Below are 18,519 nucleotides of genomic sequence, written 5' to 3'. Positions count from 1 at the left end.
TCTCAGTCTTGAAAAGCACCACGTAGTGGGCTGTGGTGAACAAAGGAACCTCATCCCTTTACTGTCTTCCACAGTACCAGGATGCTCTACAGCAAAAATACCAAACATTAATTATGCAGTGATTACATTAACTCATTAGATTTCCCTGCAAGACTAACTAGCATTATTTGTGGCTCGCAGTATGGCTCCTTGGGGTATCAGAAGCAGTTTTCCTTTCCCAGAAGGATTCTTGCTGTTGGTGGTGAGGTACAGTTTGGTGCCGGGTGGTAAGTTTGCCAAGTTTGCCAGGTTGGTGGCTGGTAACTGCAAGGTAGCCATCACTAGAAAGGAAGAATAAAAAGGAATAAAACTACTGCTTGCAGAAAGTAGTATACACTGAAATCTGCACATGATCAAATTCAAGGAGTGACATGCAGCTAGCCTTTGATAATCCATACTTAGCTGACCTAACTGCAGATTAACCCCCACCACTGAAGCAAAGACAGTTTTTTGAATAGGCAGGAAAATAAATCTCTCTCTCTCAATTATGGCTGCAGGCCAAACCAGTACAGCCATGGAGCCTACAGAGGCCTCACAACACCCCTCTCAGTCCAGAACCTGAGCAAACACACTGGGCTGAAGCCAGCTGTGTGCAGAAGCAGAGAGGGTGCTTCTGCCCATACTCCTGTAACTGTGAGCACTGGGGAAGATGGCAAGATGCAGTAAAGACAGTTTTGCTCTTATTGTTGGGATTTATGTGGAGTCCTTTGAGTATCTGAGAACCACAGTGTGGGCAAAAATGTGCGGCCTGGCTCCACGAAAGTCTTCCAGGTCTCCAGCACATTCACCAGCCTACCTGGCTGATTTCTACCCACAGAACACTGCACGTTTTGAAGTACTGGTGCTCCCTCTCCCCACTCTACAGATAGTGAGTTAACATTTTCTTTATTGCTAATCCCAGTCAGCCTGAATTTTCCTACAGACCCCTCTATACTCATTTAAATTTTTCAATCACACATAGCTACTTTGCAGTTGAAGAAATCATTACAGAGTCTCAAAGTCTACCCATCATGAGCTATTAAGAAGGTGTAAAATTCCTCTACCTGAACCTTGAGAAGTACTTTTCTGAGCACCTGTAGAAGAGACTTGTGCCTTTGTTATGGTCTGCACAGGCTGAGCAACAATTGTTCCTCCACCTCCACTCACAATGGCTTTGGCTACACCTTGAGTCACAACCTGCTTCGGACCAACAGCCTTTGCTACTGAAGAGCTGGATTTTGCCACAAGTATCTGGCCACCACTTATGGCCACTGCTTGTTTCACTGTTGACTGTAAAGCAGAACCAACTGGAACACCAACAACCTGCAACAAAGAAGTACTGGGTGATGTGCTGCTGCCAAGAGCAATCATGTGAATTCTAGCTCTGGTACATTACCTCCATCTCTAGATGTTTCAGGACACTCTATACATATCTGATTGTGTATAAAAAATATTCATTTAGAAACAAAATTAAATTGGTAAGAGGCAAATCCCAAATAAAAAGAGAAACTGTTAAACACAACCAGGACAATTCCATTTTTGCCCCTGATATATAAGCAATGGCTTAATTCCAGGTGAAGGTAAAGCTTGCCTTGGCAAAGCACAGAGATCCAGAAATTGAGTTTCAAAACATTCATGGAAGCAGATCCCTGGAAAAACTACAGCCTCAAAGTAGAATCTCAAAAATGCTCCAGTTGTAAGCATTGACAATAACTGCAGGGAAAAATGAGTTTGCATATCTGCTCAAAGAGGCAGGTAAGGCAGTTAAAAGCAAAACAAACTGCTGCAAATCAAAGAATCATAGACTGGTTCAGGTTGGATTGGAAGGCACCTTAAAGACCGTCTAGCTCCACCCCCTAAGGACATTTCACTAGGCCAGGTTGCTCAAAGTCCCATCCAAACTGGCCTTGAACACTTCAGGAATAGGGCATCTGCTACTTATCTGGGCAACCTTTTCCAGAACCTTGCCACTCTCACAGTGAACAACTTCTTCTTAATTCAATCTACATCCACTCTCTTCAGTTTAAAGCTATTACCCCTTGTCCTATCACTACATTCCCTGATAGGAGTCCCTTCTCCAGCTTTTAATTTTACATATACAAAAGTGAAAGCTCCATGTAATTTCTTGTGCTTGGCACATCATTTGACTCTATTCACAACAGAAACAAGCAAGGATGGACAATTTCTGACACGTGTCATCTGGTCACTGCACCGTTGCTGTGCCTTCTCAGAAGCTGTGTCTCCTGTCATAGCAGCACTGCTTTGGCACAGACTCCTACAACAAAACATTTGAGTTGCCATTCAAGTAGAATTGCTTCCATCTAATGCTAGTTCTGGCTCAGCTTCCACCCCACTCCCTCTGTCCTATTCTTTCTTGTTTTTAGGCCTGCAGTTCAGTGCCTCTTCTAACAAAGACCTGGATGAGTTTCAACAAGAGTTGATGAATGGCAGCCAACTTCCTGGGTTGCCAGGCTCCAGTTTAAAACCACCCCCACTTCAGTGTTGCAATGGCTGGAATTGGGAGATATTCTCTGAACACAGTGAAATGCTGTAGTGCCTGCTCCCTTCTCAAGGGTTACAAGGAAGCATGATATGAACCACCCTGCACACCAGCTCACCATGGTGTTACTGCTGGGTCTGAGACAAAAGCATGCCTCCAATAAAACCACAGGAAAAACAACCTACACCACACCAAAGATGCCCAAATGCCTCTTACCTTAGACTGCACCGTCCCCTCGCCTGTGCTCACAACTGGCTTCTGAGGTGACAAAGCTAACATGTGGCTCCCCTTTACAGTGACGTACTGCTGCACAGATGTCTGTGTGGTTGTCCCTGTCACTGGTAGCTGGGGTTGCTGGGGCAGCTCTCCTGGCTCCTGCTTTATTATCACCTTTTAAATAGGAAGAAATAACAGTAAGAAAAGCAAATGCCTTAAATCCCTGGGAATCATTTCTGGAACAACCTGTCCACAGGAAAGGGCAGGCCACCAACAGTAGACTCAGATATGGTTCTTGCCACCCGGCAAACTCGCTAATGCAGTTCCAAGATGAAAGTTATTCCAAATGCACAAGCATGGAGGGCAAGGAGGAGGTGTGTGTTTACAAAAGCATTCCAGATGTGAGAGGTGCTCACAGAAATTGCAGAATCACAGACATTGATAGTCATATTGCAGGTACTAGTCATACTAACAATGGACTTGGCCAGACCTGACTCCTTCGGGCCCTGCACTTTAGCATGGAGCCACAACACTCCACAGTTTCAAGTTTCTAAGCACGTTTCTGCTCAGAACATGTTCTATACCACTTTTTTTTTTTTTATCTCAAATCTTGCAAAATTACATTTGATATTACAGCTCTAAATGATGTAAATTGTTATAGCTGATATACTCCTGTGTAAATGTTTTGGTTTTCTCTGTGATAGGCCTTGAATCTTATCTCTAAGAGCAGCAAAGCAAGAAAGGCTGGAGTTAGATTGCTGTAAGTACTGTAACTGCTACAAAACATTTTTCCACCATTTATTTGGACCACCTAATATTAGCAGAAACAACTTTAAATGCTACTGTCTGGCATTTAAGGAAACATACCCAGAAGTCACAACATCTGAAATTCAGAAATTACTGTATCATTTTTAGGGAAGCTCCTGATAGATCTACTGCAGTTTACATTTACTGTGTCCCACTAAAACCAGCTTTTAAAATATCAGCCTCAATATGACAGTGATTCAAAGGAAAACAAGGAAGGATGAAAGAAGAGATAAAAAGAAAGATCATAGGTACAGTAGAGCCACAGGGAAAAGAAAGAAAAGAAAACAAGGCATGTTTTTGAGAGGTGCTGGAAAGCTTTTAGGAGCTAGGGACACTGTTTCCAGTAACAGTTACACAATCACTGGAAGTTGAGATTGTTTGTGGCACAAGTCAGCAGGAAATGGCACTACAGGACTCCTTATCCCAGCACAAAAGCCACAAGGAATACCTTTGTAAAAGCTCCAAGTCCTCCAGTGACTGATTTGGGGCTTTGCACCTTGGAATGACTCCCAATGGGACAAAGGGGTGGCATGGTGGCAAACAGAGAATCCTCCTGCTGCAAATAGGAAGACATGGCACAGCTGTAAAATTCAGTTAGTCTGAGTGGGAATCTTATCAATGTGTATAAATACCTGGTGGGAAGATGTAAAGATGATCAAGCCAGAAAATGCTCAAGAGTATCTAATGAAAGTACAAGAGTCACTGAGCACAACTTAAAACAGGGAATTCTGTTGGATCAGAAGAATTTTTTAATATATATTTCTTAAGTTAAAAAAAACTAAAAAAAAAAGTGATCAAACAGCAGAACAGGGTGCCAAGAGAGGTGATGGAATCTCCAGCTCTGGAGATACTCAAAACCCAAGTGGACACATTCCTCAGCAACCTGCCCTATTTGACCCTGCTCTGAGCAGAGCGTTTGAACCGGATGATCTCCAGAGGTCCCCGCCAACCTCAAGCATCCTGTGAAACCACACACAATCTCTCAGAGAGAAGACAGCCTGAGAAACAAGTTACAGAGGGGGAAAAAAATGTTCAATTTAAGTCTGCAAGCAAAATTCTCTGAGATTAATTTCTGTTCTCCTGCAACCAGAAAGATGGGATGGCACATACTCTTTCCAGGCAGAACTCAGCAGGTGGCAGAAACAGCTACATAACTGAATGGAATGAAAATGTTTCTACACCTGCAAAACCACGCACCTGGCATTTCTGGATCTGAGACTGGTAAAGAAGTCAAATGCATTTAAAGAAGGTTCTCTATAAAGTAAAATAACTGTGCTCTTTTCAATCAATGTGAACTCCAAAGCCAAGGTTTCACAATCACTTGGCCCATCCTTGAGCTGGATCATGACCAGAAACCAGCCCTCAGACTCAAGCCTAATGCTTTTGCCATCTTCCTTGTACTGACACATATGACTGAAAACAGATTAATTTTCAACCAGACTAGTCGTCTGCTCTGGTTCACCACATTGCTGTACAACTGGCAGGAAACAGGGGAGGTGTGAAAGCAAGGTTAGAGGCACAACCAGCCCTCTCAACAGCAGTCTGCATATTGGTCATTTTTAAATGGCTGAAGAAACACAGCCTTAAGACACTTTAAAAAGTTACAGAGGAAAACAGCACACAGTGAGGAGGTAAAAAGTGGTAAGTAAAGAACAATCCATAACACACTGAGCTATCAGACATCCCCTCCTCTTTAAAGAAACCACAAAATTATAGCTTTTCCACCAAGTAGAAGATGTGATTCTGCTTACAGAGATACATTTTTAATGTATTTTAAATATATATATATATCTATCTATCTCTTCAGCTTTTAAACTTTGCCCCGGAGCTACAGAATTCAGCTGCTGTTAATGACACGTGCCTATTCTGACTCATCAAACATCTTTCAGAAAGCACTGTCCCAAAAAACAGTGTAAAATAAAGAGTAATGAATGGTTTTCAACATAGTTAAGTGAAATCTATCTCAGCAGACAGCTCTTAAAAGCTGAACAGCTAGCTGCACACCTGACACTTAAAATGCTACTCCTAACTAATTGCTTCAGATGGCAATATTCGACACTTCTTCCCCTAACAGACAAAGGAAGCATTTCAGTTCCAAATGGAAAGAGACTTGCTCTCTGCAGGATGATTGGCAAGCCTTCACCCCTACACCCTATCCTGCATTAATATTCTTGTGACTTGGAGACAGGGAAACGCTCCCATTTGCAGCAGCACACCCACCAGCTGCTTTCAGAAAGAGCCTCACTGACGCCACTTCCCTGCCAGAAATATCCTTCCTAGCACAAGATGTGGGAGAGATTTTATGTGAGACAGTTCAGTTTTGGGCTTTGCAGATCAGAAGCATGAACCCTGTGTATCACTGTGTTTACATATTTGGTTACTCCACTGTTTACACAAACATGTTTCTAAATGCAGGCAGTTAGAAAACTACTAAATGAGCTATTTTCAGACTGCTAGGAGCAGCTGCTGTACAAAAATAATGAACAGAGTGAAGGTTTTGAGGTAGGCTCTAGTTTAATCATATCATCACTAACAAAGTAGAGAAGATCAAAGTCAGCTGCAGAAGAGCTTTTTAGAAAGATGAGACATTTTGAGAGCTATGTCCTCCATGGATTTCCTTGTAGAAAAGCAACAGAACAGTGCCTTTAACAGAGGTACAGGCAACTCTAATTAGAGCTGCATGAAGTGACAATATCATCTTGTGTAACCACCACGTTATCATATAGCTCCATCTGTTAGACACAGCAAACCTTCACAGGAAATGACAACCAAAAGAAAATGCCCAAAATGCAGCATTTATAACACTAAAAAGCCATATTTAACAAGAAGCTGGATTGTAAATGGAAAGCATGCAACTAAGGAGAACATTACCTTGACAGCCGAGGTGACAAAACTGCTCCCATGTGTCTTGGATACAGGAGATCCAGTTCCATGAGAGGCCTGACAAACAGTGCTCAGTTTGCTGGTTGGGCTCCCTAAATATTGGGAAATAAAGCAGATGTTGAATGAGGGCTGTGGAGCGGTGTCACTGAACACAGGAAACCTAACATGAAACATGGCATCTAATTTCAACTCTGTATTCTCCATGAGGTACATCAGCATGAGTTGGAATGGGCATAAACCAAATCCACTACTAAACTTCCACTTGCAGAATCCACACCCCAGAGAAGAAACTCTCCATCCAGAGCTCTGCTGGCTGCAAGCAACAGTCAGGCACCTTCCTGGGCACTGAGGATATCAGCTACAGGAACAAATATGTGAAATTAGGATGGTAAATGAGTCACCAATCAGAACTTGCTACTGCAGATTTAACATCCTCTACTGCCCTGATCCTAGATTCATCTTCTGAACCTACACTAGCCTCTGACACTGGCATGGGGAAAGGCTTGGAGTAGGCTGGAGTAGGAAGGAAAACAAGGCCAGAAAAGAAAGGAGACAAAGTAAGGAGTAACAAGAGGAAGGGACAGAGTGAATAGGGTAAAGGAAGAAACAAAAGTAATAGACACCTAGGGTCCTCTCTCTGTGGAACATGACCTCTTGCAAAAACAACAACAGGTACACATGTAACAGCACTCTCCCAACCCCCAAGGTGGATGAGGGCCCCGTGGTAAACTTGCCATGCGTTATCAGAGTGTGCACAATGCTCTGCTGCTCAGCAGCAGTTTTATTGCTGCTGTTGAGCTGGTTTGTTAGCTGTTTGTTCAAGAGACACAGCAATAATCTCATACAGTTATACTCCATCTGCACTTAAAAGTGAGCAGTCATTTCTCTTGAAATAATGGCTTGAAATAATGGTTGTGGGAAGGCTGGCTTCCACAGAGCATGAAAATCTCATCCCTCTTCTTAAGCATCATTCTACAGTCTTATTGAAAACATTCCAGGGATTTTGTGTGTAGCATCACACGACACTCAATCCAGCCAGGCTGCTGTTGCCAAAAAAAACAGTCCCACATTCCCTATTGCTCCCTCATACAGTCAGGTGATGAGGCTATCTGACAGCAAAGCTCAGCTTGGTGAGGGCAAGGTCCCCAAACTGATCTGCACATGTATATGGGGAAGCATCATGAGTGCAGGGAGGGGAGAGGCAGCAGACAGTTTCTTCCAAGCCAGTCTGTACATACATCTTACTAATGTGATGGGAAAACGCATCTATCATGACTTTAAAACCTGCTGCATCTACAGATCCTTCACTTCATGTACAAATCTCTACTAGAACACAAAAGTTACCCAAACCATGATAAACCACATACACAGAGTAGAGACTGAGGCTAGAGGTAAAGAAGAAACAGAAAAGGAAAAAGACAGAAAGTCCCCAACCAACCCCCAAATTTCTTGGTAAAAAGGTTTCAGTGTTACAAAGAAAGACCCAAAAAATACTTTAAAAAGTCTACTCTGCTCCCCTCCAATTTCCTCTGAGAGATAGTTACCATGAACTGACAGCTGTGTTCCCTCAGATAAAGGAGGAATCGTTATTAAGAGGATGTTTGCACTTTCCAACCACTTCCAGCAAAGGGTTTGTGTATTACGTGGATGTTGCATGAGATCACATGGCTCTGAGCACCTTTCTGAGATGCTGGCAAGCACACACACACACACACACAAATGTGGTTTTGAATAGGCTGAGGCTCTTGGCCACAAGACACAACAAGTAAGTGACCTTCCTCCATCCCTGACACAAAGACTACTGCCATACCGATAACCTGTCTCCTGCAGTTCAGTCCTCACCTCTCACCTCAGGCTCCTCTTACCACTGAAGCATGAAGGGAAATTCAAGTAGAGGAATCCGAAGCAGCTGGAATAGACCCTGCTAGAGGTTGAATGCAGTAACAAAACCCAGCATGGCTGTTCTCCTAGTAACTTGTGTCTACACATTTCAATGTGTTTAGAGCACCATACTCTTGGACCTATGATTGGTCTGCCAGTCACTGCAAGCTCTCTGTGCTTTTTGCTCACACCCACAATACAGTTCTCACCCAGCCTCCCATGCACTGTCTCTGCCCAAATCCCTCTGTGCCACACTCTGTGTTGCTTTCTCCCCTTCCCTTTTTGCCTGCAAAGAACAGGCTCTCTTTGAAGCGGTATCTGTGAAGTCTGAGCTACCTGTAACCATGTTACACAGGCCAGTTGTGGAAACCAACACTATCTCCTTCTTCCTCTGCCGAGTACTGCTCCATCCTTGCCAGCCGAAACACTGTTATTACACTAATCATTGTAAAGAGAGAATAAACTTCAATGGATAAAACTAAGCCACTGCCTTCTGTGATCACACTACACACCTGTGCTTGTGGCTGCTGCTCCAACCATCTGTCCAGGCTTGTCCACAATAACATACGGGGTATTAATGACTGAACTAGAAGAGCCTTGCTTCATGTGCACCGGAGTGGAGGTTGGGGTACGAGGTAGTGGAGATGGACTAGGGGTCGATATTGGAGAACCTTAAGGAAAAAAGTGCTTCTATCTTGTAAATGTTGTTAAGAACATCAAAATACAGCAAAAGCAGTACTTTTTTAAATGGACTGAAGAAGGAACACTGGTTTTGAGGATCCATTTCCCAGCCTGAGTGAGATCACAGGATTTGGAGATGAAAAGAGAAGACAGAAAGAAAGGAAAAGGCATGTAAAGCACTATGGCTTCTAAATACCCTGGACATTCTCTGCCTATCAGGACAAACAGAAGTCAAAGGGACCGTATGAAACCATCTGGTTCATCCCTAAAGGGATATTACCTAAGTCATTCTCACTGTCAAGATCAGTCTACCCAAGAAGAAAGCAATCTGTGCTCCTGGATAGATGCTCTCTTTCCCTCGTGAAGCCCATGCTACAGGCATTCAGAAACAGGAACTGAGCAGTTTATCTAAAAAGGCTGTGTGATACAGCAGCCATAAGACAGGCATGGACACTCTTGTCTCTTCATTGATCTCACTACAGCAGAAGCCCATGAAAGCAAATTGTAAAATGTGCAGCTTCTGGGTAACAGGACCAGGAAAGAGAAAAGTTAGAAGAAAAGCTGCAGGAGGGAGTAAACAAGAAATGCAGAGAGAACAGGCAAGGAAGTGATCAGAGAAAAGAGACAGCAGCAAGCATGCTAAGCTTCAACTGTCCATTAATCTGCTTTCTTGGCAGTGATTGACAATTAAAACAGAATGTAAATGCTGAGCAAATAAAACCCCCATGTCTTATAAACTGCTTGTGCAATCTGAAAGCGGTGACACTTCTTAGCAGACAGCAGAGCTTTTGAAAAATGTTTATCAGGGAAACATTTAAATAGCAAAGATCAACAGAGACAAACCCAAGGATTTTAAGAAAGATAGGATTCTTGCTTTCTGGGAAGCCTTGGGAAAAGAAGATAAGAGAAGAGCTTATAAAGTAAGAAGAAAGCACTTGGCATGGGTTCAAATGTAAATCAGCCTGAGTACAGTTTTAAGATGCCAAGGAACAATATTGAAATTCATTCTAAAACCCCAAAACAAACACCTGAGGAAAATTATTTGGAGCAAATTAACAGAAATCACACATACTGGCAGCTGGTGCTTCATCCTCTTTACCTTTGTGATGGTTTAAAGGCACAGTCTGAAACTGTCACCAGAAAACACCAGAAACACCAGAAAATGAAAGGATGCAACAGGTCATCTTTCAGCTTCACAACATGTGACATGGTGAGCTGCACATTAAAACTTTCTGATGTAAAACACCATCCAGTGGATGGCATCGTTCCCAGACAGTGAAGGGACAATAAGTGAAATGGGTACAGCACCTTGACTGTGTTTGGTTCAGAAGCTATCAAAAGAGTGTCACATTGCTCACTGCAGTCAGGTGACAATTTAATCCAATAGAGAGTGGACATTTGGAAGACCAAAGCAGTTTGGACAGAGGAGATACTGCAACTAGACTAGGGACCATTAGTCTCTACAAGGTTGAACCTAATTATATAACAAACAATCAGGAAAAAAAGAAAAATCTCTTCTTAATCCATCCCAGCTGTCTGGAAGCAGGAAGGAAATGAATGGGGTATTCCCCTCTACAAGTATTACACACATGGAGGATGTGCCCTTGTCTGGGCCTTTCTGTGGGTAGCTGACCAGTTAAAGAATATCTTTTTTGTACTTAGGAACATTCAAGAACAGGGGAAAAACAGCTCTCATCCTGCTTCTGATCTGATGTGAAGCATTTCATACTTGCATTTTTCCCCTTGAACATTAAGAAGTGTGTTTAGCTCCTTATTCTGGAGTTTCCTACTGCCTGATGTTCAAAGATTGGCAGGAGACAAGGGGAAGGACCCAAAACAAGTCCGACTGGTTCACTCTCTCGTTTTCCAGGATGAAGCACTGGCGATAAGTAAACTATCGTTCACCTGATACAATCTTGCAACTCATGGTGATAGGCTGGAAGGATTTTCCTGGTGACTCTGCAGGGCTTGGACTCTGACCTTGAGGCACTATTTTACAGCTAGCTGCAATGGGTTGAAAAGCTGAATTTCCATGGGAGCCAAAGGCAACTTTCTGTGTGGCTAACTTGGTGGGAGTCCGTTCTATCGAAGATGGCAGGGAATAAAACGTGGCATGTCTTTCGCTTTCAGCATTCCCAGGGAATCCTGATTAAAACAGGGAAAAGAAGAGAAATAGTTCTTAGGCTGAGACATCTAATTCCTTACTGTGCTTCCCTACGCAAACAAAACTCAAGTATGACAAACGCTCTTGAAGGAAGGAATTAAAAGCAACTGGTGGTCACTGCTGAGCAGGGACACAGTGAGGTAGGGGGGTTTCTCCTGCACAAGCCTCTTGGGTTTGTCTCTGAACAGAAGAATAAAATTCTACTGTGCACAGGCTATTAGCTGTGGCAGGGGATCAGCCACTTCCACATTTTCTTGGAATAACCCTTCCATTGACCAAAAGCTGATGGTGGTTTCAAGCGTCCTTGGTCAGTGCTCCACAGGGCTAAGGCTGAAGCTCCTTCACAGAGAAATGTTTTGAGCACAAGAAGACTGCCTGCTGCCTTTTGACCCAAGTTAAGGAATCCACCTTATCTGATGTGGAAAGTGATAAATTAACCTGCAGCTGACGAGAGAACCCAGTGTCTGTCCGTGTGAGAAAGAGGCAGGGTCAATTCCTTCCTGTTAGCTGCTCACCTAAAGGTGCTGCCTGTGCTCCTGTGAATAAAAAAAGGCTGTGCATTTAAAATTTGGTTGTTTCTCCTCTTTTGGCCAGAAGAAAACTCCTCATACAGTGGACATTCTTCTCACAGAGGCAGACCACTACCAGAAAGTGTACTACACAAGACACCAGCTTAAAGCCATTCCTTGAACACAGGAGTGTCAGGATAAATCAAGAAAGGCCTCAGACCACGTTGCATGCAACTGTATTTCGCAATACAGAGTTGCTGTTTCCACCAAGTCTCTCACACCAAAACATGCAAACCATAAAACTCACCCTTGTTTCACAGCCCAGTTAACCAAGGTCTATCATGTAAGTCTTGACATTGTTTCAGCAAATAAAGCTCAATGCTAACAGAGGCACAGCACACTCCTATTCCACACACACTAAAACTCCTAACAGGGTGCAGAGGGGGCTAGCACTGGCATCATTCAGGCAATTCCAATGATCCAAAAGCATCAAATCCTGCCCCATTGCAACGGGTACTGCATTTCCTCGTCTGACAGGAGGAAGCAAGAATGAGACGACAACATGCACACATGCCATCCCTCAGACAAACCCACACTGTGTCTTTTTCACCCTCTATTTTCAACACCACATTTAGTTGGTTTCGTTCCACCACAGCCAGCTCACGTTAGGCACCAAGGTATGCAACTGAACCTACCACTAGACCAATTCCTTAAATGTTTACAGTTCCCAAAATATTCAGAAATCTAAAAAGCCCTCTGAAAAAGAGCCTGGTTAGAGTAAAACCATAAGTGTAATTCAACAACCTTTTTCCCAATTGCATTTTGTTATATAAAGCTCTATATTCACTAGGTAAAGCAAAACAGAGCTTGCTCAACAAACTCCAGGTTAAAAAAGGAAAAACAAATTAAAAAGCCAGCCAGCCAAAGCCCAAATAAACCATAACATTACACATCAATTACATTTCAGAGTGCACTGAAGAAATGATCAACTGGGGTGAGCAAGGCAGCACTGGCAGCCTTTAAGGCACAAGAGCAATTAGGAGGAAGTATCCAGAAAAGCAGAATTTCCCAGAACAGGAATTTCACTGGCTCCCATTTGCTTTACCTTTTTCCACAGAAGCATCTGGGCTAGAGTCCCTCAGCTGTTTAACTGGTGAAGAAGCTTTGACCGGTGCTGGGATGCTCAGTGGCAGTGGTAAGGATGTAGGAACGTCAGAAAGCTCAGATTCTGAAGACTGGGAGAAGAGATACTCCTCGCCAAGGGAATGCCTGTGTAGCTCCACATCCACTACCTTCCAGAAACAGAAGAAATGTCAACATGAAGATTTGGTAGCTAGGTAAGGCTATAAAAAGTGAAAATGGCTATGCTTTCTCTTTTTATTTTAATATCTAGAAACCTCTGCCCTTTCCTTCCCCCACCTCTGCATAATATTTCCATTAATTTTGGGAACACCTCCCAGATGTCCAGCTAAGATGAAAATCTGGCAGCATTTAACCCCACAGTAATACAGCCCTTCTCTCAGTCTGTGGGGAAATCCAAGTAGTGAACACTTGAAGGAGTACACAGCTCAGCTCTGAGCACTAAGAAAGGACTGCATAGCCCCTTAGGGACAGGCACGAAACTGCAGCTTGCCTTTTCTGTCTGTTTTGATAAGTCTTTGAGGAACACACCACATTATCTACTCTTCAAAAGTGTTCTTTCATCACAGTAGACATCTCGCATTAATGTTTCCTCCACAGACTGAATAGCTGAAGTAATGCAATTTCATCCTTAAAAGTTTCCATTCACTACAATGCAAGGGGAACGTAATACCAAAAAAAACCCCAACTTTAGGGATATAGCAAACCATCATTTTCCATGAAGATACTGAATTAAGACAAACACAGAAACTTCCAAGTACTTAATATATTACAAAATCTCAGCAGGTCAGTTGGTTGATCTCTCTAACTTCAGCTGTTTATGTAGGAGACTGCAGCACACCAGAATGAAATCAAGGCATGGGATACCAGAAGCTACACAAAGAAATAAGTTCTTTATGAAGGAAGAGTTGGAAACAGTCTCCCTTGAACCAGAAAGGGGAAAAAAATCACTGTTGTCATGAATAGTGACAAGGTGTCATAACTATTTCATTTAACAAGAGAGCAAAATCTACATTCCAGAAATTGTGAAATCAAATGGGTCTGCGTTTGCTTACTCCTGTCTTTTTCTTTTTGAACATCCTTAAGGGAATCAAAGTCCAACATCCATCCCATGACCTGCGGACTCACCGTTTCTGCGCCGAGGGTCTGCAGGCCTGTGTAGGTCCTGTCCAACTGGGCAAAAGAATACAGTACATTTATGTTAACCAAGGCAAAGTGATATATCATCTGGAATTTACAATACAATTTCTCTGAACAGAGGTGAAACTATCAAAGTTGAGCAGCAGTACTTCCAATCTTTTTTTGAGGTCAGAGGGTCAGAACTCTGTGTGCTCTGTTTATGAACACTCTCTTCTGCAAACAAAAAGCCAACCATGACCCAAAGCCCATACTAAAGTACAAGGGAGAAAAAAAAAGTGAAGGAAATTAGATTGCTGGGGAAATACTATTGCAGCCTAAGGGAAGCCTTTGAGGAATGTCCATTTTTATTCCTGATGTCAATATAAGGAAACAATAATGAGAAAAAACACAAGAGTGATTTAAACTGACTGGCACAAAAGCTATGTTGACACAATAATTTTTTATTAAATAACTGTTCATACTGAGTATCAGATGATAAAGAGGCAGCAAATCCCAGAGGTGTCTATTAAGATACCCATAGAGAGAAGCTGGGTTTCACAGGCTCACAGTGCCCCAGAGCTCAAGGGCAGACAGGCTGACAGCCATGGAAGAGAGCTCAGCTCACTCACAACATCCCACAGCAGCCACAAGCTCAGTATGTGAACAGAAAGGATTTGAGTTCTTGTATGCCACAGATGGGCTCAGCTTTCTGCAGGCTGGGCTTCTTTTGCTGCACAATATCCATCCTACTGTTACCCATTTCTCCCCAAGCTGTATTTCTCCAAATAACTTTTACTCATCATCTGCATTAAGATGTCCCTGAATTCCAGGGAAACATTTCCAGCCTCCTCTATTGTCTCTGTTTGGGGTTGCAGTGAGGTGTCTACATTAGCACAAAATCCATTAACACAGGCAGAGTTTAAATAAAACTAATCAGGCTGCTCAAAACAATGGGAAACTAAACCAGCTCAAGACTTAATTCCACTAACACTAGAGACACTAAAAGGAAAACAAGAGCAACAGCCTAATTTTCCAAGACAACTGCATACTATAGAACCTATTGTGTGTTGCTGTACAGGTGAATGAGTTGACAAAGAAAGCTCCCTTCAAAAGGAACAAGGAACAACCGGGGAGTCTCAGCCCCTCCCTACCCACCCTTAACCAGAGATAATCTCTGCCTGTGCCTATGCAAGTGCTGCAGAACAGAACACATACAGCAATGAGTCTACCAACAGCCCTGCAGCAGCATGTCAAAGTATAGGCAGTGAGAGTACAGTAAAGATCTCAAACTATAGAGAAACAACAAGTAATGCCTTGCTGCTCTGAGAAGAATCAGTTCCAGCCTCTGCAAGGCTGGGTTCCTTAGCTACCACATCAACTTCAATATAGCCAAGTTAAGAGGCTTTCCTGGACCTTTGCTAATTCTCCAGCTCAACTATTCACATGCAAATACCCTGCAGGACAGGCACACAACAGAGAGAGGTACAAGCATACACACAAGTGAAGAGTTCCAGACTATGCAGAACAACTTATTTAATTGCCTTTCTCCCACATGCCTTGTTGAAATACCTTCAAATTGTGTATGATATCAATCCTCTTGTTCTGGCTATCCTTGAAGTGTATCTGGACTCTCACAGGAAATTCTCCCCAGCCTCTCCTGGTCAGGTGAAATGGAGGTTCTCTGGAAACAAATGGTGATTCACATTTTGGATGCAGAAGTGGTAAAGCTTTCACCTACCTCTTTCTCAGAAAGCCAAAGACTGCTTTTCTAGCTGACAACTAAAGCTATCTTCGGGCCTGCTATTCACCACAGAGAGAATGCAATCACAGAAACAAGAATTTTATGGCTTTGGACAGCTGAAAACATACTTTTATTTTGCACAAGGGGACAGGGAAGATACTGGTAAAACACTGTTGGAGAAGAGGACAAGGGAAACAAGCATCTTAAAAAAAGAAACCATAAAACCCCACAAAAGGCTCTGTAATGACACAGGGAAAATAGTCATTTCAAAAAAACCCCAAGTGAGCTCCTAGGACACAGCCATGAAGTGAGTTTTCAACACAACATTTCACAATCCCCCTTGGCTATTCTCTACCTTGTAGCAAAGAAGACACACACTTCATGTCACACCAAGAGAACAAACACACAGACAGCAAGGAAACACTAACTCAACCACTATCATTCTCCAAGATGAAAGAGGAGGGCTCTTTACCTCTATAATTCGACTCTAACATGCACCCTTACTTCGCTTGTATTTTAGCTTTTTGTCATTGTAAATCTCAAAGGCAGTTTCAAAATGAAAGGCAGCACAGGATATTTTTGGTCTGGAATATGAATGTTCACTATGATAACTAGGACTGTGTACCAAAAAAATCAGCTAACCAGATGGAATTAAAACAGAAGACAAATGGTACTAGCATCAGATAGCGGGAACTGAGAAGGGGACAAAAAGGCAGCAGTCAAGTATAATTTAGAAAGCTTCACAAGAAATACAAAGGAGTTTGCTTTTGTCCTGCTGAGGGTTGCCTTCTCAGAAGCATTACTGAGCCGTACCAACAATTCTCACAGAGTTGCCGTTCAGTAGTTTAATTTTGCCAGAATTAAGCTGCCGTTCTGCACTTCAGCAGTCTCCACACCCTCCACCCCAGGATGCTGCAGAGAACTGTTTCTTTGGGAAGACACAAAGTATTTTGAAGGTGTCCTCCCACCCTCTTGTCCAAAGGAGCAAGAACTCTTAGATTGACAGGGCATTTCCCTGCAGCAATCAACAGAGAACTGGCTCCACTCATGTCATTGGGGTCACAGCTTTGAGTACAGGTTTGGAAGAAGACAGAGAAGCTGGTCTGTTTCTCTAGCACCAGCACCACCATGTTCACAGGAAATTCTTTACAGCAAATGCCACTGATCTCACTACAATGGAGCAATACTTGAGAGAGGAGCATGCTTTCTTGCCCAAATGCAAATGTGTCATTAAAATGATGGGCAAGACAGTTTTCTGAGCCTCCTCTTTCTTTCCACACGGGAATGAACAGGAGGTAGGAGACACCTCTTTTAGCAACAGAAATCTAATCTGCACAGCAGGCAGTGTACCGGAAATGCACAGACTCACATGAATAACACAAAATGCAACAACTGAAAGCTTTTTCTCAGTAGGAAATCAAAAGAAAGAAAAAAAAAACCCACACAACAAAACACAAAACTATCTGGCACATTTGCTACATGAAAACTCCTTTATTTTTACTGTTTTTTTGAAGTAAGTCAAGCCAAGTGAGAGGCTGAAGAAAGACACGGAATACTAAACCAGAAAAGGAACTTTCTAAGAAACTTGGCGCTGTAAGCCTGGCAAGCATAAAGACTGGAATAGTGACTGGAGTCATTCCTTATTACCTCACTTCTACCAGGTCATTAGGTTTGTAACTGGGATGGAGGAAGAACCAGACTTTCTTGACAAAATGATTTATGCTGGGTTCTCTCCGAGAGCCCCGGACATACACCATCCATTTGTGGGTCGACTGATCATTTTCTTCTCTCTTGTCTGGGGGAATGTACCTGGCAAAGAAATTAAAAGTAAAAATAAACCCAAAACAAAACAGAAGATAAAAATCTCAAATAGATAAATACCAAAAAAGTATTTCAGGAAAGCTCTGGCAAAAAATGTGGGGATGGCAAAGTGCCTGTGTGAACCTTGCCCCCTGTACAGTTCTGTTTGTTATTCCTTACTCTGACAGTTTATTCAAAATGAAGTAAGGGTCCCATGCTCTACTCTGTGCTTCTAATACATCTCTACTTTACTGCACATATGCCATATGAAATTTTCTCCATTCAAATATTTGGCTCTTAATTAGGAAGACTTAACTTCAACATTCTACCTCTGTTAAACAACTTTCTCAACCTATTCTGAGACATCAGGAAGCAAAACTTCACCAGAATGCAACATCAGCGACTCTGCTACCACAAATACCAAAAATAACAGTTCTTCATATACATTTCAAAGAAACTTCATAATCAATACTTGCTTCTGGGTCCAGGCTTAGGCAGATTTTCAAGATGCAGTTCTAACAACGTAAGTCTTGTCAGCAAAGACTGACATAGGTGGTATATCATAGTATCAGTCAGGGTTGGAAGGGACCACAAGGATCATCTAGTTCCAACCCCCCTGCCATGGGCAGGGACACCCCACACTAGATCAGGCTGGACAGAGCCTCATCCAGCCTGGTCTTAAACACCTCCAGGGACGGGGCCTCGACCACCTCCCTGGACAACCCATTCTAGGGTTTCACCACTCTCATGGTGAAGAACCTCCTCCTCACATCCAGCCTGAATCTCCCCACCTCCAGTATATACTGGAGAATTGAAATCTGGACTTGTTCATCATTTCCTAAATGAATGGCATTCTTCAGGGATTTACTCAAAGTTCCAAAGTTCCATATATTTATCTGTCTTAAATTCTGGGGGAGGGGAAAAAAACCATTATAAATTGTTTTTAAAAGTCTATATGGTCGATGTGGACACACTGAATGAGTCATTAAGACAACTTGCTTTTCCAAATTTCCATGGAAAAACTTGGAGAATTCTAACTAGTCAGAAAAGGCTGAAAAAC

General features: G+C 42.7%; 1 protein-coding gene across 6 annotated transcripts in view; it reads right to left on the bottom strand.

Moving 5' to 3' along the window:
* The window catches only part of YEATS2 (YEATS domain containing 2), a 51,459-nt gene that overhangs the window by 21,268 nt on the left and 11,672 nt on the right, over window positions 1-18,519 (bottom strand). For 3 of the 6 annotated variants that reach the window (XM_068145404.1, XM_068145402.1, XM_068145408.1), the window contains exons 7-17: window positions 17,307-17,468; window positions 15,488-15,599; window positions 13,928-13,972; window positions 12,765-12,951; window positions 10,892-11,131; window positions 8,818-8,976; window positions 6,413-6,516; window positions 3,990-4,097; window positions 2,735-2,908; window positions 1,083-1,341; window positions 159-320 (exon numbers count right to left, since the gene is read on the bottom strand). In XM_068145404.1, coding sequence (XP_068001505.1) covers window positions 159-320; window positions 1,083-1,341; window positions 2,735-2,908; window positions 3,990-4,097; window positions 6,413-6,516; window positions 8,818-8,976; window positions 10,892-11,131; window positions 12,765-12,951; window positions 13,928-13,972; window positions 15,488-15,599; window positions 17,307-17,468 — 1,712 coding nt within the window. The remainder of the gene's footprint in view (window positions 1-158; window positions 321-1,082; window positions 1,342-2,734; window positions 2,909-3,989; window positions 4,098-6,412; window positions 6,517-8,817; window positions 8,977-10,891; window positions 11,132-12,764; window positions 12,952-13,927; window positions 13,973-15,487; window positions 15,600-17,306; window positions 17,469-18,519) is intronic. The other 3 variants (XM_068145405.1, XM_068145406.1, XM_068145407.1) reach the window with 3 other exon arrangements.

Source organism: Melanerpes formicivorus, unplaced genomic scaffold, assembly GCF_026170545.1.
Source record: "Melanerpes formicivorus ecotype bairdi unplaced genomic scaffold, bMelFor1.0.p_v2 SCAF_12, whole genome shotgun sequence".
NCBI classification, from domain to species: domain Eukaryota; kingdom Metazoa; phylum Chordata; class Aves; order Piciformes; family Picidae; genus Melanerpes; species Melanerpes formicivorus.
This window is presented reverse-complemented; position numbering and strand designations above follow the sequence as displayed.